Here is a 26,725-nt window from a genome sequence, read left to right on the forward strand (position 1 = left end):
ACCGAACAGAGACTCCCAAAACAGACCTCCCTCCATTGACACTTGGTTCCTCACATACGAGGCACTGCAGAGCAAGGACTCAGTGAACAAATGCAGTCCATGCCCTCAGCAGTGAAAACACGAACTGCTGCGATCCTACCAGTAACACAACCAGACCACAGCACAGAATGGTGAGGGTGGAGGGGCCCAGATCTAAAGAATAAGAGACTACAAGTCTGCATGAAGGTGTGAAGCCCCAGAGCAGGGTCAGCCCATCAATGTGAGTGTCAGGACGCCAGGAGTGGCCGGAGAGGGTGAGAGGGCCTGGCTTGGCCAGGACTCCAGGTCACACCATGCTCTTCGCAGCTTACGGCACACACTAGCGAATCCACGGCTAACTCCTCTTTCTCGTTATGATTCACCACAAAAATCAGTAAGGAATGACAGAAAATGAACGGCAACATGAAATATTAAATCTTCCAGATACTGACGGAGAGATGAGGGGTATATGAAGGAAGGGAGTAAGTATGTGAGGTCACAGTGTAAACAAAACCCAAAAGGGGGCAGGGTCAGAGACCAGAGAATCTTGGTTAAAAAAAGGGGGTGCTGCCTGGGAATTTTCTCCTTTCAGTACCCTCTAGGGAACAGATGCCTTAAAAGAACTACAAAATTGATAAAAAGAACACTTTCCACTGACAAAGCAATTTCTATTTAGTGCGTGCAACCCATGACTACACTTTACATAGAAATAGCGAAGTTGGGAACCGAGTTTCCTTTAACCAAATGAACAGTGTTTGGGGGCTTACTGTTCTCTGAGCACTGAAAGACTGAAGATGCTGCTCCCAGCAACAGGTGGGTACTCAGAATCCAGTGTTTCTACAGACCCTCTACCTGAAGCACTGAAGAAATAAGGAGACAAAAGTAGGCTGCTGGTCTGGAGTGCACGATGGAATTAAAAGTAGTGAAATGTAATCCCAGCACTCTGAGTGGCTGAGGCAGGAGGATCACAAGTTCAAGCCCAGCCAAGAGCAACTTGGTAAATCCCTGTCTCAGAAAGTTAAAAAGGGGCAGGTGGGGGTGGGGTGGGGGGCTAGGATGTAGATCAATCAAAAGGCCCTGGGTTCCATCCCCAGTACTGAGAAAACAGAAATAAAACAAACACAAACCAAATTAAACCTTACGGGTTTTTTTTTTCCTTACAGAAAATATTTAATGAAAATGGATCTCTGCAGAACAGGTTACAACATGGAAGTTGCAAAGTCAAAATTCTAGCTCCCCCAGGGCAGATGAGGGGGCTGGTGGAGAACGGGGGCAGTACCTCACAGAGCAGGCAGCTCAGGCTACCGCCCCGGGGAATAGGCTCAAGGCTGACACTTCATCTTAGTTCCAAAGAGATGTGTCTTTTTAGGGAAATTGTATTTTTTAATTTGCCTTTGGTTTTTTTTGAGACAGGGTTTCACTGTGTAGCCCAGGCTGGCCTCAAATTTACAGCAATCCTCAGGACCTCCCAAGTGCTAGGATTACAGTCGTGTGCCGCCATACCTAGCTGTATTTTAAAAATGCTGGCCACTAATTGATTCTTTCTCTCCAAAATCACAGTACATGCCAGAATGAAAAACTTAATGGGCAGCTAGAGGACAATCTATTTTACACACTGAAGTAAAAAGAAATGAGTTCATACAGTAGCTCACACAGCCCAAAATAAAAAGTGTTCACATTTTCAGTCCACCACCAACCCCTAACATCTCTTTACAATGCACACATGAACTCTTCATTTTCTTTGGAGGAAATTAAATCAGATTTCGTTACTGAAATAATGATCAGTAATTTAGTCAGGAAGGCAAAGAAGTAAGCAATCACACATGGAAAGAATTCTACACTAAATTATTTAGATTTGGTCGTTAAAGGGAACAAATTTATCTGAAATTTTGGCTTTCCAGAGTGACTCATTCCACACTATGAACAGCCAAGGTTTTACAAGCTTAAAAAAAAAACTCTTGAGAAATGAGGCCAGCTCTGTACGTGGCTTGATTTTATGGAGAACAGTGAGCCTGTCTACATTATTTCCATGCTATCAGTGTCTGTAGCACTGTCCTAAGACTGGTGTGCCTTACAGTGTGTGGCAGCGGCTGCTGGCATCCGTGACTGTGCAAAGCCCTCCAGGTGCCCGCAGCTGCTACTTCTGAGGTCGGGCAAGGAACATCTGCCCCCACTGGGTCGCTCGCTCAGGGGGAGCTGAAAAGGTCTGTCTTCTCCAGCCAGGGGTCGGCGAGGCCTAGAAGCTCCCCAGCGACCACACAGTGAGTCCCGGGAGGGTTCTGTGAGGCAGTGACGCAGGACTGCACCTCCGTGACACACCTGGAGAGGGGCAGCCAGGCAAGCCAGCCTGTATTCCCCGTCACTCTGCTCGGCCCACACAGGTAACAGGACATGGAGCTCATCTTAGCTGATGCTGTTCCTCAGCTCTATCTGGGGAGTCGCTGTTGCCAGGGAGAGACGGTCACATCCCAGGAATTAGGAAGCAGACTCTTTCCAAGGCCACTGTCCAGTCTGCTGTATGCAAGTGACAGATAACTAACACATTACACTGCGAATTCGTGCAGTTTGTAAATGGGGACAGCAGCCGCCCTCACAAACAAAAACTCGCACGTGTCTTTAATTTTAACGCAAATGGGTTATTTGGAAAACTTCTCTGATTCATAAGACATGCATGTGTGCAAGAAGCATAATATCCACAACTTTCAGGCAGCAGCCATTTGCGTGCGCATACACACAGACATAGTGGAGATGAGGCAAACAAGAGGAGACATTTTAACAAGTTGTGATTTGATCTTCCAGATGCACAGGTTCTAAATAGTATTCTTTCATTCCCCCCCAAGTATGAAAAACAGGAAAAATCAGGAAGATAAACATTTTAAAATTTATTTATTTTTTATTTTATTTTATTTTTTGGGGGGCCCTGAACTCACTATGTAGTCTAGGATGGCCTCGAACTCATGGAGATCCTCTGCCTCGATTACAGGCATGTGCCACCACGCCTGGCTCTACATTTATTTTTAAACTTTATTTTTTTATTGGTACGTACTTATCATACCTATTGATCGCATTCATCATAGGGAATTTGTACGCATATATAATATCCTAATTCTTTTTTCCCATTCCCCTCTTCTCTTTCCAATCCTTCTTCCCCTCCCTATTCTCCAAAGCTTTATTTCCATTTTTCCTTCTATTTTCTTTTATTCCTTTTTCCTTCCTACCCTCCTCCTTCTCCTGTTCTCCTTCCTTTTTTTGTTTTTGTACCAGGGATTGAACTCAGAACCTTGCATTTGCAAAGCAGGTGCTGTGCCATTGAGCTAAGTCCCTGGCCCTCTCCTTCCTGTTTAAACATGTTCTTCCTTCGTCCCGATACCTAGCCTCCCTTTTGCACCTTTCTTACCCTTTGGGTTTTTCATTCAAGAGAAACAAACATACTTAAATTTGCACATTCAGTTTATTTCACTTAAGATTATGATCTCAAGGTGCATCCATTTTTCTACAGATGACTCAAGTTTTAACTTTTTGATGACAAAGTAATGCTCCGCTGTATGCAACATTTTCTTTATCTGTTCATCTGCTGACGGGCAGACAGAGTGTTTCCAAGATTCAGCTATGATAAATTGTGCTGCTGTAAACATGGGTGTGCATATCTTGGTGGTAGGATGCTTTTAATTCTTTGGGAAGATACCCAGAAGAGGAATAGCTGAGTCAAATGGAATCTCTAGTTTTAGTTTTTTTGAGAAATCTGCAGGCTGATTTCCATATTGGTTGCACCCACTTACACTCCCACCAACAGTGGAGAAGAGTTCCTTTCTCCCCTCAGCCTGGACAGCATTTGTTTTTTGTTGATCTCTTGATGATGGCCATTCTTTCTGGAGTGAGACGGAATCTCAGTGCTGTTTTAATTTGCATCTCTCAAATGACCAGTGATGTTGAACATTTTTTCATATATTTATTTGTATTTTTATTTCTTCATCTGAGAAACGTCTGTTCATTTCAGATGCCCATTTTTGGACTGAGTCTTTAAATTCAGAGGATCTGATTTTTTTTTTTTTTTTTTTTTTAGTTCTTTATATATTCTGGATGTTGGTCCTTTGAGGAGTAGCTGGTAAAAATTTTTTTCCCATTTGGTGGGTTGTCTCATTTCTCAGGGAGACAAAATTTTCACATAACAAAAATATTAATCTTCTGTAGCTCACTGGAATAATTATTAAAATGTAACATTTGTGAATGTGAAGATAAAAATTAAATGCAGAGAGAGGTTGGCAACCTACTCTGCAAAGGTTGAAAATAAGTACATTAGGCTCTGTGGGCCGTGAAGTCTCTGTCCCAGCTACTCAACTCCACTGCCATGGGGCAAAAGTAGCTATACAAGATATGCAAAGACAGGAATATATTGTGCTCTAATAAAATTTTATTTATAAAAACAGGTGCAGGGCCAGGGATTTAGCTCAGTGGCACCATGCCTGGCTTTCAAGCACAAGGTTGAGAGTTTGATCCCTGGTACCAACCCCCCCACCAAAAAAACCCCCCAAAAAACAAGTGGAGGGGCCAGGGATATAGCTCAGTACAAGGCCCTGAGTTCGATCCCCAATACCAAAAAAAAAAAAAAATACACATACACAAACAAAAAACAGGTGATATATCAGATTTGGTCTGTAGGCTTTGATCTGGTAAACCCTGACAGAACTACAATTCCCTCAAATAAGGCAACTGTAACCAACCTCTAGGAATATATACTAATGACCAAACTGGGCTAAGCCCTATGTTAAACACTCCAGACTTAAAGATTAATTTTGCTCATAGTTTACTTCAAAGTACGTTTCTCTTTTTTTTGGTACCAGAGATCGAACTCAGGTCCTTGGGCTTGCGAGGTAGGCACCACTAAGCTAAATCCCCAGCCCAAAGTACATTTCTAATTCCAAAAATTAAAATGTCACTCTCAGAACTACAGGTTGTAAATTCAATGTAGAGACAAATCTAATTTACCGCTTCTCCTCCTTTCTGTAAACTCATAACTCGAATCTAATCCTTCCTTCCTTCCCTCCTTTTCTCCCCTTCCCTCCTTCTCCCCTCCCAAATGCCACTCAAATTTATAGAATTAGATCAATCCCAATTCTTAGTTCCTGACAAGACCTTATTAGTGCATGCTTAGCCTATTATTTATTTAGTAATAGAGTTCATTATTTTTAATACTGCAATGAGCCTTCCTCTTGAGGAATTAGGACTTGATAGTTTCACGTGGAGGGAAAACACAACTTCAGCCAGATATGATTATACAGGAAGGAGTCCAGAGTTTGAAATTTAATTCCTTAATCCCTTTGGGCTTTTGTGGCTCACCAGAGACTCATTATCTCTAAAACACAAATATTAAAAGCTGCTGATAACTATTTTGTAAACATTTATATTTATATATTCTCATTTGTCTTAAAATAGTTTGACCACTTTGCAAACCTCAGACTGGGTTCTTAGAAAATTCAACAGTCCTGCCCTGCCTAGAAACAATAAAGAAATTTTAAAGATAAAGATAAATTTAAAGATAAAGACGTCTATCAAGAAGAAAAAAGGAAAAACTAACCTGCTCAGATGCATGATATTCTAGCCCAAAAAATTTCAAGAAAAAGACACGAATGGCCAACAGGTATATATTTTTAAATGCTCAACATTAGTGATCATGAAGAAAATACAAATCAGATCAGTAGACGGGGGTGGGGGGTGGTAAGAGAATAAGATGCATAAGGAATATGAGGAATGTGATCATTATGTACCACACATATGCTAATACAAAATTTTAAATTAAAACAAAACCCATCACCTCACTATCACAAAGACTACAAAGACAAGAGCCAGACAGGACCAGAGAAAAGGAAGGCCTTGCACACTGTTGGTGGGAATGTAATTAGTCCAGCTGGGATGAAGCTTCCTCAGAAATTTAAAAACAGAACCCACAATATGAGCCAGCAGCCCCACTAGTGGGATCCAAAGAAAGCAAAAGCAATAGGCTGAACAGACATCTGCATTCCCATGTTTAATGAAGCACTGTTGACAACAGCCAGTAAACGAAAGCAAGGGATGGATAGGGAAAATGTTGGAATACTATTCACTTACAAAAAACAATAAAATCTTGGCATTAGTGGCATCACGAATGGAACTGCAGATTCTTATGCTAAGTGAAATAAAGCAGGCACAGAAAGACAAGCTCTAAAAGACTACACTTATCTAGAATTTAAAACTGTTGATCTTTTGGGGGGGGCAGATACAAGGGATCAAACTCAGAGCCCTGCGCTTGTGAGGCAGGTGGAGGAACCACTGAGCTAAATCCCTGGCCCTAAAACTTGATCTCATACAAGTTGAGAGTGGAAGTGGTTACCAGAGGCTGTCAGGGGGCAGGGAGAGGTCGGGAAGGGTTGATCAGTGGGTACTAAACTACAGTTCTGGTGGGTTTCTTCAGGGAACATAACTACAGAGATGATAATATACTGTAATATACTGGATAGTTCGAAAGCTAGAAGAGGAGAGTTTGAATGTTTTCACCACAGAGAGGTGACAAATGTTAGAGGCTACAGATACAGTCAGCCTGACTGAAATGTTTCACAATGTATAACTGTATCCCAACATCCATATGTGTAGTTTTTACATATCACTTAAAAATAAGTTTAACTTCAATTAAAAGTGCATTGTATCATGTGACCACACGACACAAATCAGGTAAGAAAAGGAAGCAATTTCCATGAAAACAAAACAGTAGCCGGCCAAGTTTTCGGACACTGAGAGACAGACAGTGCATACAAAGGAGTCAACAGGAGCTGCCTCAGTTTCTCTCCATTGGGGAACTTCTGCTTCCGGTTTAACAGGCGGGGAGCCTCAGTAGTGCCCTATCTCTGCCCGAGGGCAATGGACACGCCCTGCTGTCTTGGCAGTCACCACACTGACCTGCAGCTAATGACAAGTCCATCCAACCTGCGCTGGACTTTTTCTCCCTGTGCTGCTGGGGATGGAGCCCATGGGAGGTGAGCACCCCACTTCTTTTTTGTAGGGGGGTACTGGGATTGCACTCGGGTCATTGTGCTTGCAAGGCAGGCCACTAAACTGCTGAGCTAAATCCCCAGCCCAAGCAACCCACTTCTAAGCTACACTGCAGCCCTCCACTGGACATCCTGAGGGGGAGACAGTCCTGATCTTTCAATCCTGGATGGAGGAACAAGAAATAGAAAAATGATTTCATCTCCCAGATAAAAGAAGAAGGAAATAAATAAATGGGATCCTTTCATACTCCATTCCTTCTTCAGGCAGAATAATATTTGACTGCGATGTTTATCCATTTGTGTCTTGATGGACATTTGTCTTGGTTCCACCTTTTGACTACTTTGAATAATACTATGAACATTGTATAAACATCTGAGTTCCTGCTTTCAATTCTCTGTGAATACAGCCAGAAATGGAATTGCTGGATCAAATGGCGATTCTATGTTCAATGTTTTTAGGAGCTACCATACTGTTTTCCCTATTTTTTTTATCATAAGAATTCTATTAGGTATGAAATAGTATCTGATTGTCCTTTCTTTCTTTCTTTTTCTTTCTGTGTTTATCTTTGGCTGAATGGTTTTGATTTGCCATGAATTTTCTCATGCAACAGGATTTTTTTTTTTTTTTTTTTTGTATTCAGGGATCAAACTTGGGACCTTGCATGTGAGGCAGGCGGCAGAACCACTGAGCTAAATCCTGGCCCATGCAACAGGAATTTAAAAAAAAATGATAATTTACACATACAAAGATAACTTATTCCATGTATGAGTGATGTAAATTCCTGTTATTAAGGTATGAGAGTTCTTTATATATTCACCATACTAATCTATAGATACCACCTGTGGTTGTCTTTTCACTTTTTTGTTTTGGTTGTGGTACTGGGGATTGAATCCAGCAATAGGAACCACTTCTAGCTGATATAAGCAGAAAGATCATTTATTTGAAAGATGTTAGAGGTTATTTTTCAAAAACTAAGAGCTAAGGGAGGGATGAACAGGGTACAAAAGACTACAGCTAAGAGATAGGGACTTTCATGGTCAGAGACTAGACAAGCAGTGTGACTATGGTCTCTGGTCCATGACTAGAAACAGGAAGTCTTCTCATCTCTGCCTCTGCTCCGGCTGGCACACTGACTAACCACAGTGTCGTGTATCAAGCAGACCTTCCGTATGAGGGCCTTCTACAGCTGCTCCTCTGAACTGCACAGCTCTATACCGGGTACGGAGACGCAAACCTTCTGATCTCCTCCATGTCTTTATTCAGAATGGACTGTGACTTATCTACTAGGATTATCACCTACTTTCTGACATTCCCTTACAATATAAGCCCCATGAAAGGAAGGAGTCTTGTTTTTCTAATGATTTAAAAGATTTCTGGGCTTTTAGGATAGAGGCAGGTAGCACCCCAAGCTGTACTGGGCTACTGATCCAAACATCAGGTACGGGGCTCTCTGAGGAGACAGGGTGACCATAGGAAATGAATGGGTTGCCACTTGGGGGAGCTGGCAACCAAATGAAACTCAGAATTGTTTATATCTGTAAGAAGTACTGCACACCAGCACTGAATAAACACCTCTTCAGTGGGAGAGGGAAAAGAAAACCCCAGCACACTCTTGAGTGCTGACTGCTACAGACCAGAGGCAGCCCAAGCAGAAAGAAGGACTAGGCTCAGCCAAATGACCTGGTCTCTCAGGACTCTGTGTGTGTGTGTGTGTGTGTGTGTGTGTGTCTGTGTCGGGGGGAAGCCAAGCAGGTTGCAAGTAATCTCCTGTGCCTCTGTGGATGGAGGAGAGAACAGGAAGCACCCTCATTTTTTGTACCTCTGGTATGCCAAAGCCATTCTCCCCAGAAAGGTGGTGGGGTAACCCTTCTTAAGAGTCAGCTTGGACCCAGGAGAATGGAGTCTGACACAGGAAAATGAAAATCACTGCACCAGTGGGAAGATTCTAGATCCTGGCTGGTGACACCGAACCCCAGACTGGGTGCCCCAGTTCTCTCCCAGCATGCATCCTCTTCGCTCTGCCGGAAGGCACTCAGAGTAGAGCATCAGTGCAGACACAGATGCCAGGCCTCCGTAGGCACAGGCTGGCAAGAGCAGAGCCCTGGCTGTGTTGCACCTGCACAGGACCACGCCAGTGAGCTCCCCTGTGGGCATTCTAGGGTTTCCTGGTGCCCTCATTTCCAGGGACAGAGGAGACACAGTTGTCAGGTGTCCAATCCTGCCACTGGGTGTACTCATCTGTCACCACAGAGGGTGGCTTCGCTTACATGAACAGAGGTGGAGAAGAACGTGGATGTATACCCTCCTTTAATCAGGCACATCCAATAATAGAAGTCTGGAGTAAATAACTGTGTCTGTGTGGCCGGATGTGTGTGTGTAAGTTTAGTGCTGCTCACCACTTTTGCTTCTGTAGTTTCACCTTGTTTTTGCGTGCTCTCCTGCACCAATGGTTGTTTCATGGGCCTTGCTACTCATCCACGAATGGGATTCGGTCCCCCTAAGTCTTCTCTCAGCTTCCATCTATATTCCCATCTCCTCTTTCTTTCCCTATCCTCTCATACCCTCTTAAATCCCCCATTGTTTTTCTGCATGTAAATATTATCATTAAAGGTTTTTTTTTGTTTGTTTCTGTTTTCCCCCTAGCCTACCCTAAATTATTACTCTCTTTCCCCCTGGGTTAGTGAAATAGCGGAGAACCTTTTAAACAAGTTTTAAATTATATGTTGACAAATGGTTGGTTATTTAGATGCTGGTATTATTAGTAGTTTTTCTTTCCTCACAAAGAAGTCTTAGGGAGGGACAGGAGCCCTCCAAAGAGGCTGAATGGGTGCTTTGATGCTAAGACACACTCCCAGCAAGGACACACCACAAGGAGAAGTCCACTTACAAAAATCTCCACAACAGTGGTACAGACATCCATGCCAACTGATCTTCAAACTTTAACACAAAACATAAGGATCACGAGAAGATGGGAACAAGATGTCCCTAAAAATTTATAACTTCCTCACCCATATTATCCCACAGTACAATGAAATAGATGAAATTCCAAAAAATTTTTTAAATCGATAAAGTGATCAATGAGACACAAAGATACAAATAAGCAGCTGCACGAATTAAGGAAAATAATACACCACTTCAATCAAGAGACAGAGAATCTGAAAAACAACCAAACAGAAATGCTGGAAATTAAATGTTGAATTTGTCAAAAAACTAAACTGAGCGCTGGAGATTTAGCTCAGTGTTTCTGCCACCTGCCTTGCAAGTGCAAGGTCCTGGTACGAAAAAACCCAAAAAACTCAATTGAAAGTCTTAGCAGTATGCAAAATGAACCAATAGAAAGAATGTCAGGATCTGAAGACAAAGTGGACGAACCAGAACATTCAGATAGTAATAACTGCCAACCTAGATTATTACAATTAGCAAAGCTATCCTTCAAAATTGAAGGAGAAATAACGACCTTCCAAGATGAGGAAAAACTAAAGACCACTGAGACAGCACTGTAGAAAGTATTTAAGTGGGATAATAAACACAGTTTTCACATGACCAAGGAAAAGAGAAAAATCTCACTGAGAAAGTATATGAATAAAAATCAGGAATGAGTCAGACACTAGAAAAACAACAAAATGATAGGAATTACTATATGCTTTTTAATAATAATAATACTTAATATAAATGGTTTTAATTCTCCAATAAAAACACTGGCAGACTGCATCAAAACACCAGACCTGCTTTATATGTTGCCTGGAAGCAACACAACTCACCTGCAAATACATACACAGACTGACAGTGAAAACTGCAAAATGCTAAAAGAAAAAAATGATATTTTTGTGGGATGAAGCCCAAAAGCAAGTAAGAATAAATGTACTTATATCTGACAAGTAGACTTCAAACTAAAATTACTCAGAGGAGACAAAGACCACTAAGTGTCATCAAAGGGAACAACTCACTAAGCGATAGCAACTGTAAATACATATGTGCACTGAACATCAGCACCCCTCACTGCATCCTATATGCTATTACGGCTTGTGTCTAGATGTCCCCCCAAAGCCTCACACAGTTTTAGCTTGGGCTTTTCCAGAGGTGACTGGATCTAGAGTGTGTGAGGCTGGAACTGGTTCATAGTGCAGTGCTAGGCCAAGAGCACTAGGATTACGGGTGTGAGTGCTGCCCACCCAAAGTAGTCTGAGGAAGATAAAAGGGGCAGAAAGACAGTGTTAAATTCTCCCTTCATGCTTTTGCTGTCTTCCTCTGCCATGAACTGTTGACTCTCTGCTACCCTGCCTTGGAGCCAGCTGATTATGGACCAAAACCTCTAACAACTGTAAGCCAAATAAACCTCTCCCCCTTTAACTTTGGGTGTTGGGTATTTTGTCTCAGTAAGGAAAGAAAAGTAACTAACACATATACTTGATATAAAGTGCCACAGAGAAGGTGAGGTATGGTGGTGCACATCTATAATCCCAGTATTCAGGAGGCTGAGGTAAGAGGACTGCCCAGCCCAAGCTACATAGTGAGACCTTGTCTCAAAAACAAAGATTAAAAACTAAAACCAGAAATTCCACTCAATCCAGCTATTCCTCTTCTAAGCATCTTCCCAAAAGAATTAAAGACATTATATTATAGTGATACATGTATACTCATGATTATAGTAGTACAATTCATGCCATAAGAGCTAAATCTTGAAAGTGGATTGTACGTCCATCAACAGAAGGAACAGATGAAGAAAATGTGGTATTTATACACATGAAGTAAATTCTGCCATAAGGAAGGATAAACTTGAGTCATAAATGCATAATTAGAAATGTGTTGCTCTAAACAGTAAGACAGTTTAAAAGTTGTGCAGTGCTGTCAGAATTTTTAAAAGAATTCTTAATACTATTACTAGGGAAGGAGAGTCTTAGTAATTCTTGCCTGGGTGAACTTTGAAATCATTTTAACATTGTTCACGACCACTCCTATTCCTTTGAAACTCCATTAGATTATTAGAATTGAGTCAATAGGCTGGGGATTTAGCTTAGTGGTTCCATCGCCTGCCTAAAGCACAAGGTCTGGAGTTCGATCCCCAGTACTAAAAACAACAACAAAAACCAAAAAACCACAGCATTGAGTGAAAATAATAGGTTCATATACAAAAAATTAAGACATTTGTAGCATCGTATCATCCTATCGTAGAACACAGTTTGAACTCTCTCTTTACTAAAAATATGTGGATATTATAAATAAAGCTTATTCTTTTTGGGATAGCCTAGCCTGGGCAATTTAGGGACTCAGTGAAACAATATCTCAAAATAAAAATGGTTGGGGATGTAGCTCAGTACAATGGCCTTGGGTTCAATCCTTAGTACCCTCCCCCCCAAAAAAAGAAAGGAAAGAGTCTAACGTTGGAACTTCCAAAATTGTGAGTAAAAATAAACTTCTCTTTATAATTTATTTATCAAAGGGTTTTTTTACAATAATGGAAAGCTAACATAATCTACTAATTTTCAAGTATTAACTTTCATGCTCAAGTTACAAAATGCAATATATAAAGAACTAAAAAAAAATCAGCCCCCTTCCAATATAAATGACCCAATTCAAAAATGGGCATCTGAAATAGAAAGACATTTCTCAGACAAAAAAGTAAAAGCCACAAATAAAGATATGAAAAAATGTTCAACATCACTGGTAATTCAAGAGATGCAAATGAAAACAACACTGAGATTCCACCTCACCCCAGAAAGAATGGCTGCTATCAAGAAATTAACCAATAATAAATGCTGGTGGGGTTGTGGGGAGATAGGAACCCTTCTTCACTGTTGGTGGGAGTGCTGACTGGTGCAACCACTGTGGAAATCAATATGGAGATACCTTAAACAATTAGAATTAGAGGTCCCATTTGACCCAGCTATTCCTCTGCTGGGTATCTTTCCAAAAGAATTAAAAGAATCATATCACAGCAATATATGCACACCCATGTTCATAGCAGCACAGTTTGTAACAGCTGAAACTTGGAAACAGCCCAATTGCCCATCAACTGGAGACTGGAAAAAGAAAATGTGATTCTTTTATTGAATGGAGTACCACTCAGCCATAAAGAATGAGAATCTAGAGACATTTATAGTGAAGTGGATGCACATTGAGTCCATATTCTTAGTGAAATAAACAGGACACATATGTGTAAATACTAAATAACTTCTCTGGTGTGAAAGACTGGGGGTGTGAATGGGGATCAAAATGTATAATTGACCTGCTTTGCAAGCTCAAGGACCTGAGTTCGATCCCTGGTACAAAAAAAAAAAGTATAATTGATATTGGGACATAGGAAGAAAACATCTAAAGGAGTAAGGGAAGTGGGAGTAGGGGAAAGGAAAGAAGGGAAAAGAAAAAATATGAGAAAAAGCAAAACATGGAAATAAAGTCTTTGTAAATAGGAAAGGGTGGAGAGGGTGAAGGGAGGGCAGGGAAATGGGAAAAAAATAACCAAGATACATCACGTGAAGGTCCAAGATCCTAATGATGAATGTAACTGTATTGTATACCTACAATATACCAATAAACTTAATGGGAAAAAAGCTACAAAATGTAAATTGCATGGTGTTTGAAAAGTCTTTTGCTTATTTTTAATAAATGTACATTTCTTTTAAAAATACAAATAATTTGTGTAATGATGTGGAGGATCTCTAAGATATGGTCAATATGTATTATTTTTTACTTTTTTTTTTTGTTTGTTTTTGGTACCAGGGATCTAACTCAGGACCTTGCACTTTCGAGACAGGTGGTGGCACCACTGAACTAAATCTCTGCCCACCCCCCCCCTTAGGACAATGTCTCACTATGTAGTGCAGGCTGGCCTTGAACTCACTATGTAGCCCAAGCTGGCATCGAACTCGCAGCAACTCTCCTGCCTCAGCCTCCCAAGTGCTGGGATTATAGGCAAGCAATACCACACCTGGCCTGAGTTGAGTCTTTCTCTTTTTTTAATCTATTCTAGTTAAAAGTTTTAATATGTGCTTCTCTTAGGTAGGGATCATCTGAACATTCATCCCCCTCTCTTTCTCAAATTAGATATCTCTGAGTTGAGTCTTGAATGACAAAGTTGTAAGATGAAAAGGAGAGGAAGCCCAGAAAACCAAGGCAGAAGGGAAAACAAGAAGGGATAAAGTTAATGGATGTGTAAAACTGCTATGCAAAGGAAAAGCAGATGGGGTGGTATGGCTGGAAGAACAGAGAAGAAGTGGAGCTGGATGTGGTGGTGCACGCCTATAATCCCAGCTATCCAGGAAACTGAGGTAGGAGGATCACCAATTTGAGGCCAGCCTGGAAATTTAGCAAAATTTTGTGAGGTGTGTGCGTGCACGTGTGTGTGTGTGTGTGTGTGTGTGTGTGTGTGTGTTTGTGAAAAGGAAGTTTAGCAGAAGACAAATAATCTTTTTGTTTGTTTGTTTGAAACAGGGTCTCACTATGTAGTTCAGTATGGCGTTGTATTCACTATGTAGCCTTGGCTGGCCTCGAACTCATGGAGATCCTCCTGCCTCAGCCCCCCAACTTCTGGGATTACAGACATGCCACCACACCCACTTTATAAGAATCTCAATACCACTCTAGGAGTTTCATCCTGGTTAGAATGTAGGTCTCAAAAGACCACTGCTCTCATCAAAACAAGAAAATACCTAATAAACTAAACTACTTATTTTTCTTTAAAGCCATCAAAAAGGAGTGAATGCAAAACAGTCTTTGTCATGCCTGACCTAAGTGAGTCCTTCACAAACAAACAAGACAAAGCAAACAGGCTGCTTTCAGCAAGACAGGCTGCTTCTCAGTAAACAGAAGACAGTCTCCCTGGTGCTAGAAAGTCCAGTGACTGTCCTTGGACTTAATCATAAACCTCACCTCAGATTTCTTAGCCCCTTCAATACCTATATAAGCCTAATTTCTTCCCCAGTTAGCTGCTATTATCTCTCTCCCGATGTCAGCCCATCCACACATGGATGTGATAAACTCGGCTTTTCCCAGCTAGCTGCTAACACCTATCCCCGATTTTAGTGCCTTGATTTTAGTCTCTGTTGACTGGAATAAACTTTTCTTTTCCTCACAAAAAGCCTGGCTCCAGCAAGAGGTTTCGCATGTGCCACTTACAACAGTCTCAGTGAATCAAACTCCAGCGAAAGATGAGTTCTTCCAAGCTAGGTGAACACAAGCATCTTTCTGTCTTCTAGCAACCACCCAGTCTAGGTACAAGGAACAGAAAAAGTAGGACGGCCATAGATGAAAAGATTGTGCTGAGACAAAAAGAAACAAGCCAGACACTTTAGTGACAGCATGGGCTGCTAGGATGGATTAGAACCTGAAAGAACCCCAGGAGTAAAAACAAACCCCTCAGCCCGCCCACAGGGATCCTGCTGAGCACGAGGCTGGGGTCAGGGCTGGTGATCCCATCCAGTGTGGCCCTAGGTCCCGGGGCCCTGCTGCAGCTGTGTTTCAGAGATGAACTGCAGTCCAACTTCCTCCCAGCCATGCTTTTCATAAAGTCAGAGAAATTATCCCCATAATACACGGGAATCAAAGTCAAATCTCTCTAATCTCATTTGAATCCAGGGGTGAAGCGAAATTAAAGTCACTGTTCAGCCCCAGCTGACTGATCACCCTAGCTATGTGAAGGAGGAAGGAACAAGTCCTCGCTGGGAAAAACAAGACAAAATACATTATTTAGTCCATTTGCTTCAGTGCCTTTATATAAAAGGCCCAGTATGAAAACAAAACCTCTAAGACATCTGAAGAAATACATAGTACAACTCATAATTAAGGAAAAGTGTCCATAAAGCCCAGTGGATGAAGACTTTAAAATAGTTACGATGACTATTTAAGAATTTAGAAAGATGAAGAGAATGAATGAAGTGATGGAAGATTCTGGTAGAGAAATGAAAATTCAAGAACTGGAAAATAAATGATCCTAAATGAAGAAGACACTGGACAAGCTTAACAGCAGAGTGGATACAGAAGAAAGGATGAGTGAATTCCTGGACAGATTCATTAAAAACTGATGGAAGCTGGGCCGGGGACTTACTTAGCTCAGTGGCACTGTGCCTGCCTTACAAGCTCAGGGACCTAAGTTTGATTCCTGGTACCGGAAAACAAAACAAAACAACAACAACAACAACAAACTAATCAAAGCTTAGGCCCGGACTAAAGACAGCAGAAGGAAGAATCGTCGCCGCCTGCCTCCCTCGCAAGCGCAAGGACCCGAGTTCAATCCCCAGTACCAAAAAAAAAAAAAAAATGGAAGAATCAGTCAGCTGGGTATATTACTGTCAAATTTCTGAACATCAAATATAAAAGGAAAATTTTACAGCAGAGAAAACAAAAGAACTATGAAATTCATAAGAAGCTCAGCTGATTTCCCATCTAAAGCAAAGGAAGCCAATAACAGATGCTGAAAGTAAAAAAGAAACAATACAAAAACAAAAAACTTGTCTTCCTAAAACTTTATATCCAGCAAAAATACTCTGAAATAATGAAGAAATAAAAACATTTTCAGCTAAAAACAAAACAAAGCCAAGAGAATTAGTAGCAGCATGCCCCTCAGTAGTAAGACACACCAAAGGAAAGTCATGATGCAGAAGAGAAATAATACCAGATAGAAATCCAAATCTTTAAGGAAAGTACAAAGAGACCATTTGTCACTTACAAAGCATAACATTTCTATTATGTGGCTTTTTATAGAAAAATTCTGTGGCCCTTGTTCTGAGAGGAATAGCTTAAAAAAAAAAAACTAATAGGAGATAAAACTAAATACTATAATAATCAGTTAATCCAACCAAGGCAGGAAAAGAGAAATAAAGGAACAAAGACATGATCTAAATAAAAAGTCAGATGTACACTTTAAGCCAACCAGATGAATCATTACACCAAACATCTGCTTTACATACTCCATTTAAAATGCAGAGAATCGGGGCCCAGAGATTTAGCTCAGTGGTTCCACCCCCTGCCTCAAAAGCACAAAGACCTGAGTTCGATCCCCGGTACCAAAATAAAGAAATAAAATAAAATGCAGAGAATGTAAAAAGAATGAACAAACAATACCAGTGTTACCTGTTTAGAAGTGACACATTTTAAACACAAAGACACAAGTTGAAATTTAAAAGACGGGAAAAATGCAGCTTGCACAGAACTCTGTCATGCTCTATTTATATCAGACCAGATCGATCTCCAGAGAGCAACTCAGAGATGAAGAGATATTTCATAATGATAGAAGTTAATTCTCCAAGAAGATCTAAATGGGTATGCTTTTAATACTATATATTCAAAATACATGAAGCAAAACCGATAGAAAGGAAAGGAAAAAGCTATGTTCATATAGCTTTTCCCAGAATTTACAAAGCCAAACCAAAATTCGAGTAAGAATTAGAAGACTGAACAACACTAGGACACAAATGACCTAACTGATATTTATGGAACTTTGTATTAATGAACATGTGATGGCCACAAAGCAGCTTTTCCAATATATTTCAAAGGACTGAGGCAACAGTGAGTAAGTTCTCTGACCATTAGAAATCAACAGTAACAAGATAGGGGCTGGGGATTTAGCTCAGAGGTTCAGTGGCCTGCCTTGCAAGTGCAAGGACCCGAGTTCAATCCCTGGTACAAAAAAAGAAAAGAAAAAAGAAAAAACAATAACAAGATAGCTAAAAACATCTCCAAATATTTTGAAAAGTAAATGTCATTCTTAATGAATTTGGACTTTATCCGTACTAAGAGTGGAGCTACTTGAGAATTTCTGCCTATGACTGGCAAGATTAAATAACCCTAACTTGGATGACTGGATAAACAGGAAGGCTACTCATGTGGTCTACTCAGGTATGCAGCTCACTTTCTGAGTTTAGCCACCAGGCCTTTGAACTGTTTTTGCGCCCTGACTTAGATCTGCTCTCCGGCTCACTGCAAGTACAGGCGAGCAGAGCCTCGTTCCCAGCCCTGCTTGATTCCTGTGCAGTGCAGTGGACAGTTCTGCCCAGCTTCTGCCCATCACGGAAAAAGTGTCTACAATACACTTCACTGTGGACACTGAATCTGAGTCTCTTTAGGGCATCCAGGTGGAGACACAGAAGCAGTTGGACATAATGAACCCAGGATGCAGGACAGAGACTCACTGGGAAATACAGAGTCGTGAGTCCCACCAAATACTAGTGGATGAATTTGATCAAGAAGACGATAAAACTGGAGTCCTGAGTCTGATGGGCTTCGGAGCTGTGCGTGGTTGTTGTGGTGTCAACTTGACTGGTGTAAGAAACGCCTCGCAAAGATCACAGCTCAGCTCTGGGTGTGTGTGGGTGACAAGATGTGGGCCAGCCAACAGAGAGGGGACGACCCACTCCGGTTACGGGCTTGGAGCCTGCGTGGAGTAAAAGAGGGAAAGAAGAAGGGAGCGTGTCCATGTCTGAATTCCAGTTTTCCTGAGTGGGAGTGTCCTTGGCCACAGTCACCTTTGGACATTGGCCTCCAGGGCCTCCAAGTTTACACCACAGCCTCATAGCAGTTTCTTTCTAGCAAGCTTCCAGGCCTTTAACCTGGACCAGTGCTGCATCCTTGGTCCCTCTTGTTCCACAGCTTCCAGCTTCTTGGGCTGAGCAGCTCCTGGGTCCTCTCGTTCTCCAGTGTATGAATAGCCACTGTGTACTTTCCCACCCCAGTCCTGTGAGCTACCTACTGAACCCCTTGCATAAGTGTACACACATATTTTCTATGGACTCTGTTCCTCTCAAGAACCCTAATAAGGAGCCTCTATGAATCCACAGAAACTGTGGGCAAAATTCTGTGCATGTGTGTTGATATTTCTGAGGTAGGGATCTATAAGTTTCACCAGATTCTCAAATAAGTCCCTAAGTCCAAAAAGGTTAAGAATCTATGTAGGAGGGAGAAGGCTGAGGTGTAACGTGGAGAACGCCATTTACTAACATGTGGTATTATTTGGAGACTAGAGATCATGGTGGGAAAGAGGACGCAGAATATGTTAATGTTTCATTTCCAGTTTACCATGCGAGTCACAGCAGCCTTGAACACAGGATTTTATATTCAGAATTGGGCAGTATGTCTCGAAAATGTGCCGAGATATTTTTACTTCTGGACTCCCCATAACGGTATGAAAACCAGAAGTTTTAGGGCTAGATACTGAGATTGAGATTACACATTCCCAGCCAAAAAAAATTATTCTCACACCACAAATAAAGGAACAAATTCCTCAGTCACATTTTCTCTGGAGCCCATCTCTGACAGCCAGTAATCTCTTCACAAGTTGTCCTTTTATAAACACTCATGTTCATCAATGCTGGATGTATAAGCATCTGAATTACCACAGCACAGGCAGGTAAACACACACACACACACACACACACACACACACACACACACAGCTCTGAAGATACATCAGAATTGGACTGAAACATCTGATAAGAAAGTATATGAAATCTAACCTCAATAAAACATCATCCCATATGCCTATGATAAAGGGCTCAAAATGCAATTATATTTTATATTATCTTTTCTTCCTCAGTTATGTCATGACTTTATGACTTTAGAGATAGTCAGGGGGTGGATTTTCTTCCAGTGTACAGTTTGAAACCCTTTCAAAAGCCACAGTGTGGATGTGTTTTCATCACATGGATTCAAACCACAGCATTCTTACCAACCTACCACTTAAGAAAGCCAAGAATAATCTAGCCAAGCCAACTCGCATGTAAGAAAACGGTAATGTCTACTGTCCTAGGAAACCTCAAAACATCACTTATATGTGTATCTTGGTTTGTGACAAACCCTTTCAGGATTCTGCAAAGGAGAAAGCTATGAAATGCCAATTACAAGAGGTTATCAAGGGCTATGAAAGTAGAATGCTAGGCTGATGTCTGCTTCACTTGGAGCAAAGTATACTTCACAAAACTTCCATATGCATGAAACTTAAAAAACTTTAGAGGCAGTTCATAACAGAATACAGACATACTACTAATAATAAATAAATGGAAATGTTCAATTATGCTAATCAAAGAAACCTATTAAAATTAGAAAAATCTAAAATAAAATCACCTCAGTTATGCTGGTAGTTCTTAAGAAGTATCTTTAATATTATTCACATGTATAAAACCAATTTAGTACACTATGTGCAAAGATGTATAAAGATAAAATTAATGACAGGGTATCTACTAGAGAAATATATCATTTGTTCATGTATTTATTAACCACTGTGTTTTTAGAAAGGATTTAAAGTAAGGGCGGTGGTGTACATTTGTAATCTCAGTACTCGGGAGGCTGAGGCAGGAGGATCACTGTGAGTTCAAGGCCAGCCTGGGCTACATGGTGAGTTCAAGGCCAGTCTGAACTGCATTGTGAGACCCTGTCTCAAGAAATGAAGAAAAAAAAAAAGGATTTACAATGGTGCCTATGATTATACACTGCCCAACCATGGACATTCTATAATAAGATGCACTGTACAACAAAATGCAGAGAAAGAGGGGAAATACCGCAAAATACCATAGGTGTATTTGGGTGGTATCATCATAGGTGATTTTTATCTCTTACCTTTTTAGTTATATGTGTTATATTGTGAGCTTATATTTTAATGACATTTTTATAATAAAATGTATATATCTTTAAAGTAAAACATATATAATATGTATGAAAAGTATAAAAACGATTACTAGAAATAAAATTATTTTCCTGTAATCACTTATAATAAGACAGCTCCATCGTACATGTATCACCATGAATGATGAACTGAAACAGAGAAATGGAAGGAATACCTAAGAGAAAGGAATCCATATGGAAACTGACTTCACTGAGTAAATCTGTCCCAAGTTTGTTTGGCAGTTAAAAGGATTAAAAGAAAAATAGATGCTAAAGGTTGTGGTGAATGAAGAAAACTGATAGAAATAACAGAGTATCAGAGAGAGCCAAGGCATTTTAATCTGGAAATCCAAAAGCCTATCACTGAATTTATGGTAACGTGGTTGTCTTGTTTGAATTCTTGTTTTAAAAAAAAATACATAGAGAAACAGGAAGTAGGACTGTGACTGCCAGGGCTGGGGCAGATGGGCACGGGACTGACAGGTTAACAGGCAAGGAGGCTTAACTTGGGCACACGAAAAAGTTCCAGGGACAGATGGTGGTGACGGGCACAATGTGAATGTATTTGATGCTGCTCAATTGTACACTTAAACATTGTTAAAATGGTAAATGTATGCTATGTATTTCTTACCATAATAAAAAAATTAAAGAATGTAAAAGGGGGTCTAATTTGAGATAGGGTATTTATTTAGATTCCCTCATTGCATTTTCAGCACTTCTGAAACAACAGCTGGAAAAAGATATGAGCTTAACATATTAAAAGAAAAACTTAGTTTAATTTTAATAGCAACTCCCTCTTGATTAGAAGGCCAGGACGGCGTATGTGTTCAGTCACCCCTCTCATGTAGTTAATGTCAGGCCATAGGGAATCAAGAAAATATGCCTCACCTAAAAAAAGGCTTAGAGGTAAAGTGGCCATCAGATTTAACAGAAAAAGAAACTAGGAGTAAAGTCACCGACAGCTCTGCTGTGCATGCAAATTTGTGGCCACTGGGTATACGAATAAATCTCCCCAAGTGCGTGTACTATTCCTAGATGCTGGGTATCATTCCTAGAAATTGGGCAAAATCAAAGAGAAATGTCCCCACTGTTCCTGGGAAGGGCCAGAGTCAACCTGATAAAGCATTGTACAGACAGAAGTACTCTAACTTAAAATAACTTTCTGATCACAAAAATGCAAGGAAAAAAAAAAACAAAAACAGGACCATGTCTAATTTCCATCATCACTTAAAAAATCTCACTCACCCTTCTAGTGTTTTCAAGGATTTGGGGGTCTGGCTTCCCGTAGTTGGGTGGGTTGGCATACGGGTCATAGCCGAGCTTGGCAAGCATGGGCGCGATCACGGCCATGTCCTGGAGCACATCTGGCGGGATCTCCCCAACCCACTTGGACAGAGCACCCACGTTGATGGGCTTGATGACTTGGTCTGTCGATCTCTCCACTCTGAAAGCAACGTAAACAGACACCAGTTTAAAATGTCTTAAGTGATGTTAGAAACCCTTTGTAAGTTATTGTCAAGCATTTTAAAATTCAGAATTGTCTGGGTTATAAAGAAGCTGTGAAAGAAGGCACTAATAAGATTTAATGCCATTTACCAGGCTTTTTAAAAAAATAATTTAAGTTTGACGGTGATCACTGGCAACCTCAGATTTCTGGAAGAAAAAAGGGCCAGCTAAAAACATCTGGACAAAGTGTGGTAACAGATTAATCATTACATCCTGGAAAAAAGAAGAAAAAACACTTGGAAAAGCTGCCTGTCAATTTACTTGAAATGCATTTAAAGAAATATGCATGGATGGATGGGCAGACAGATGGACAGATATGCAATGAAGCAAATATGGTAAAATGTTAAGCGGAGAATGTAGCTGGTGGATATAATCCTTTCTATCCTTTTGTATGTTTGAAATTTTTCAGAGTAAAGCATTGGAGGAAAATCAGCCAACTATAAATCACTAAAAATACGCAATATTCACTTGTTCTGGTTTTCTGAAGACTACCTAAAGAATCTTATTTTCTACCGAAGAAGCAGAAGTGCTCTTTATGATTTTCTATATTACAAGACTTGCTATTATAAGACAAATGTGTTCTACATCTTGACCTAGAAATGTACAGTGCTTTATGCCTGTAGTGGTTGTACTCACTGTATGTGACTAATAAGTAGGAACTTAGGATAAATTAGAAATGACATCTGGATTTAAACTGGACCTGCATTAGATCTTGGTCAGATGACTATAAAATGCAAGGCTAACAGACAGAAAGTCATGTTAACCTCGCAAAAGGTAAAGTCCTTTCTTTAGGTGTAAGACCTCGCTGCAGGTAATCATATCCAACAGGACTCTCTCAAAAGGGCTCCGCCCCTCAAATGACAGAAAATCAAAAGTAAATCGGCTTTTCTCTGGGACCCTGTGGGGCACCCACTCCAGCTTCTCCTCCTCGCTCAACACCACATTCTCTTGGCTCAGCTCTTTCTCTAGGACTCATTTAACTCACCCCTTCCTTTACCCGGTAACTTCTCCCTGCATGGCTTCACCTGTGGTGACCTTGGCTTGATATTCCTAACTCTACTGTGTAAAGAACACCCTGGTTTCCCTTGGACAGGTCCAATTTCTACCAAGTGGCTCAGGTAACAGCACCTCCAGTACTCTCCTAAGGCTGTACAAAAAAATCACACATGCGCCACCCGAGGTGATTGTGTGCACCCCAAGAATAAGATGGTCCCTCAGGTCTTGATGAGAGGCACCATCGCCTATCCACAAGGCAAAGCCAGGGGTGCAGGATGGGACAAGGAAGAAGCAAGATCCCCTTTGCTGGGGTCCGACTGGGAGCAGGGCAGTGTAGTCTTGGTGGCCCACAGCGGAGCCCTCAACCCAGGACAGTTCTCCTCCCGGCCTCTCCCCTCCTACCCGCCAGGGTCCTTGCCTTCAAGTCCTCGTATCCGATACAGTGGGGTGAGGTGAGAGAGCAGGCCCAGGGTGGGTGATTACACAGAGGAGCCGCAGCCTCTACCAAGATCAAGTCCTGACAACAACTCACTCCAGAAACTGCTACACCAGCTAAATACCCTGTGGGAACAGGATGTCAGCCAAAGGTCTGCGGCTTGAGGATAATTCAATCTGCACATGATAATGGCCTTAGAATGACTGCAAGTCTGAGGGACTTTGAAGTGAAAGATCGGTTTAGTCTCAGTTCTTTGGCATTGATACAGAGACATTTTCTCTAGCTGTGAATTTACTGGACAGATTCCTGTCTAAAATGAAGACAACAGCCAAGCACCTTGAGTGTGTTGGACCGAGCTGCTTTTATCTGTCTGTAAAAATCAACAGAAGAGAAACATCCCATTGGCAACTGACATGATCTGATTAAGGCCCTGTCGGTTCACAGTTTCAGCTTGATGTAAAAGGAAAAGATTGTATTGGAGAAGGTGGGTTGGAAATACAAAGCTGCCACTGCCTTTCCATTTCTACAACTCACTTATTCACTCATTCAATAGAGCTTGTCATTTGAAAGGAAAAACGGCCTAAATGTGAAAGGCTAGAAGCTCAGCTTAAGGCATGTCACTGCCGGATCATATTTTCTAATTCAAAGCCTTCTGTGTTGGCCTTATCTATCACTGCAAGGGAGATCCAAGCACAGAAGTGAGTAGGGTTAACAAAAGGAGGAGAAAGTCTTCAGAAACATTCCCAGCTAAATGGCAGAGATCTGACCTTCTGGCAAGAGCTTGTATCCAAGTGTTTAACTGAATATTCATCAAACAAGTGTTCCAAACTGAATGTTCAGAAGTTGAAGCGGATTGTTTCTGGGCGGCGACTGAAGGCATGGCTACTATAGAATAACTCACCTTCCAACAACTCCTGAAACGGTTTGATTGGTAAATTTGGTTGTTATTCTCTGTATAGAAAGTATTGAAATAGTATCTTCAAAAGAGACCAACTGGACTTATAATAGCAAAAGGAGAAAAGTGGTATCACCAATCTAGTCAGCTAACATTTGAAGGTATAATACCCTAAGGGCTGGGCGGCGTGGTACACACCTGTAATCCTAGCACCTGGGAGGCTGAGGCAGGAGGATCATCAAGATTTAGAGGCCAGCCTGAGCTACATAGTGAGTTCAAGGTCAGCCTAAATTACACAATGAGACCCTGACTTGGAAAAACAAAACAAAACACCCCAAGGAGTTTCCAATCTCTGATATATGTTAACCATTTCATTAAATTAGCAGCTTAGAAAACAACATCCTCTTTATTAATCTAAATTTTTGAAGTAGTGTTGAAATAATGGTTTTGTGTTTGAGATATGGTCTCACTATGTAGTTGAGACTGACCTGGAACTCACTATGAAGCCCAAACTGGTCTCCAACTCACAGTGATCCTCCTGCCTCAGCCTCCCAAGTGGTGGGATTACAGGTGTGCACCACCACGCCCAGCTGAAGTAATGGTTTTTTGAATTGCACATTTTGCTAAATGTAGCCCTAACCTTGAGCAAGTTATAACAGGACTGTTAGCTTATAAGCAGAGTCACTATGAACTTGAATGCTACACCTAAAGAAAAAGCAATACAAAGCAGATGATCTGTTTTGGGCTTTTGAAAATTAGCAGTATGTTTCCACACACTGCTACTGCAATTGGAATAATAGAAAGTAATTATATTCATAAAAAATAAAAATTCACTCATTGCATATATTCTGTTCCTGCCATCTAAATTTATTTATTTGTTACAAAGGCGTCTGTTTTTTCTCCACCATCAGTATCAACAAGAGCTCAGGTTCACATTTCCTAAAGCTGCTCCTCTCCTTACAGTAGTTAATGTGCAATCTCACTTGGGGCCAGGGAGGGATGGGGGTGCAGCCCAGGGTTGGGAGGGTGTTGGCACTTCACAGGGATGGGGGGTGATCTGTCCCCTGAGAGGGATGTGGGTGGCCAATGGAGTCGGGGAGAGGGCCCTAGAGTCCTTTGCTTTTCTAGGAGATGGAGTTTTCCGTTCCTGTTTCTCTGGGCTGCCCAGGGTGGGCACGGGGCTGGGGAGACCATGCAGCTCAGGGCAGAGCAGGGTGGGTGGGCAGGGGACGAGGACAGGACAGAGGCAGCTGGCTGCATGGTAGGGTAGGAGGGGTGCAGGGGTGGCTCCCGGGTAAGGCACAACCCTGTCTTTGACTCTCCTAGTGAGGATTCTCCTCCCTTGCACCCCTCACCCTCTCCTACTGCACCCAGGGAGTCAGAAACACCTGCTGGGGTCCCTGAAACCCACAGGCTCTGCCACTCACCTAGCTCTTCAGGACATCCTGCTAGAAAAAGGGCAGGGAGAGGCTCCTGGGGCCGCCTACTTCCTCCTGGGGTAGGCTAGGGCCCCTTAGGGCTAGCTACTCACCAAGTGACCAGGATTTTGAGCTTTGGGATCAGCGCTGTGGCAGGTGGGGGAGGGAGGGAGAGTGCGACTAAGGTGCTTGTGCTTTAGCTGTGGGTGTCGATTCCCCCTCCCACACTGGACCACCAGGGCTAAGGTGCTGGGGTGAACCCAGGAAGCAGGCCCGACACCCTGCAACAAGCAGATGTCAGGAGGGAGCCCAGCAGGCTGGGCTGGGGATGGGTCTCCAACTGTGATTGCCAAGGTCCAGTCCAGCTGCCTCACTCCATCCTCGGCCCCTGCTGACCCCTTGCCTTATTCCTGCCTGGGAAGAGGAAGCTGGGAGCCAGGGGCAGGAGGAGTTTGGGAAGGGGAGGAGGCAGGGGGCACAGGGCTGAGTAAGATGTGCAATGGAGAAATGACTGGGGGGGCACCTTCCGTTCACATCTATAACTCAAAAAAAACAAAACAAAATCACTCACTCTGGGCAAGAATAAAAAGGAATGGTAAGAGAGAAAATTCCACATATAACCACTAACAATGAAAGTGGGCCCCCTCCAGGACTGAGGCTCAGCAGTCAGCCAAGGCCTAGGACACCCCACAAAAGCTACAGCCCTGGGTAGGGAGAGGGAAGGGCTGGCTGGACCCACTGGAGCCCAGGCACCCACATTCTACCCATGCATGCATTCAGCCTGCCCACCTGTCCTGCCTTCTATGGCACCCTCGGACCCAGGGGACCTCAGACACAGTCCCG

At 41.9% G+C, this 26,725-nt stretch overlaps 1 protein-coding gene and 1 pseudogene across 6 annotated transcripts in view; one reads left to right on the plus strand and one right to left on the minus strand.

The window, feature by feature from the left end:
* Positions 1–26,725, minus strand: part of Tpst1 (tyrosylprotein sulfotransferase 1) — a 90,722-nt gene that overhangs the window by 5,063 nt on the left and 58,934 nt on the right. For 3 of the 6 annotated variants that reach the window (XM_010625004.2, XM_010625003.2, XM_010625002.2), the window contains exon 2: positions 21,877–22,075. The exons of the other annotated variants lie outside the window; for them this stretch is intronic. In XM_010625004.2, coding sequence (XP_010623306.1) covers positions 21,877–22,075 — 199 coding nt within the window. The remainder of the gene's footprint in view (positions 1–21,876; positions 22,076–26,725) is intronic. 6 annotated transcript variants of the gene reach the window in all.
* Positions 23,692–24,630, plus strand: LOC117286518 (annotated as a pseudogene).

This window comes from Fukomys damarensis, unplaced genomic scaffold, assembly GCF_012274545.1.
Source record: "Fukomys damarensis isolate Sample0158 unplaced genomic scaffold, DMR_v1.0_HiC HiC_scaffold_17, whole genome shotgun sequence".
Lineage (NCBI taxonomy): Eukaryota > Metazoa > Chordata > Mammalia > Rodentia > Bathyergidae > Fukomys > Fukomys damarensis.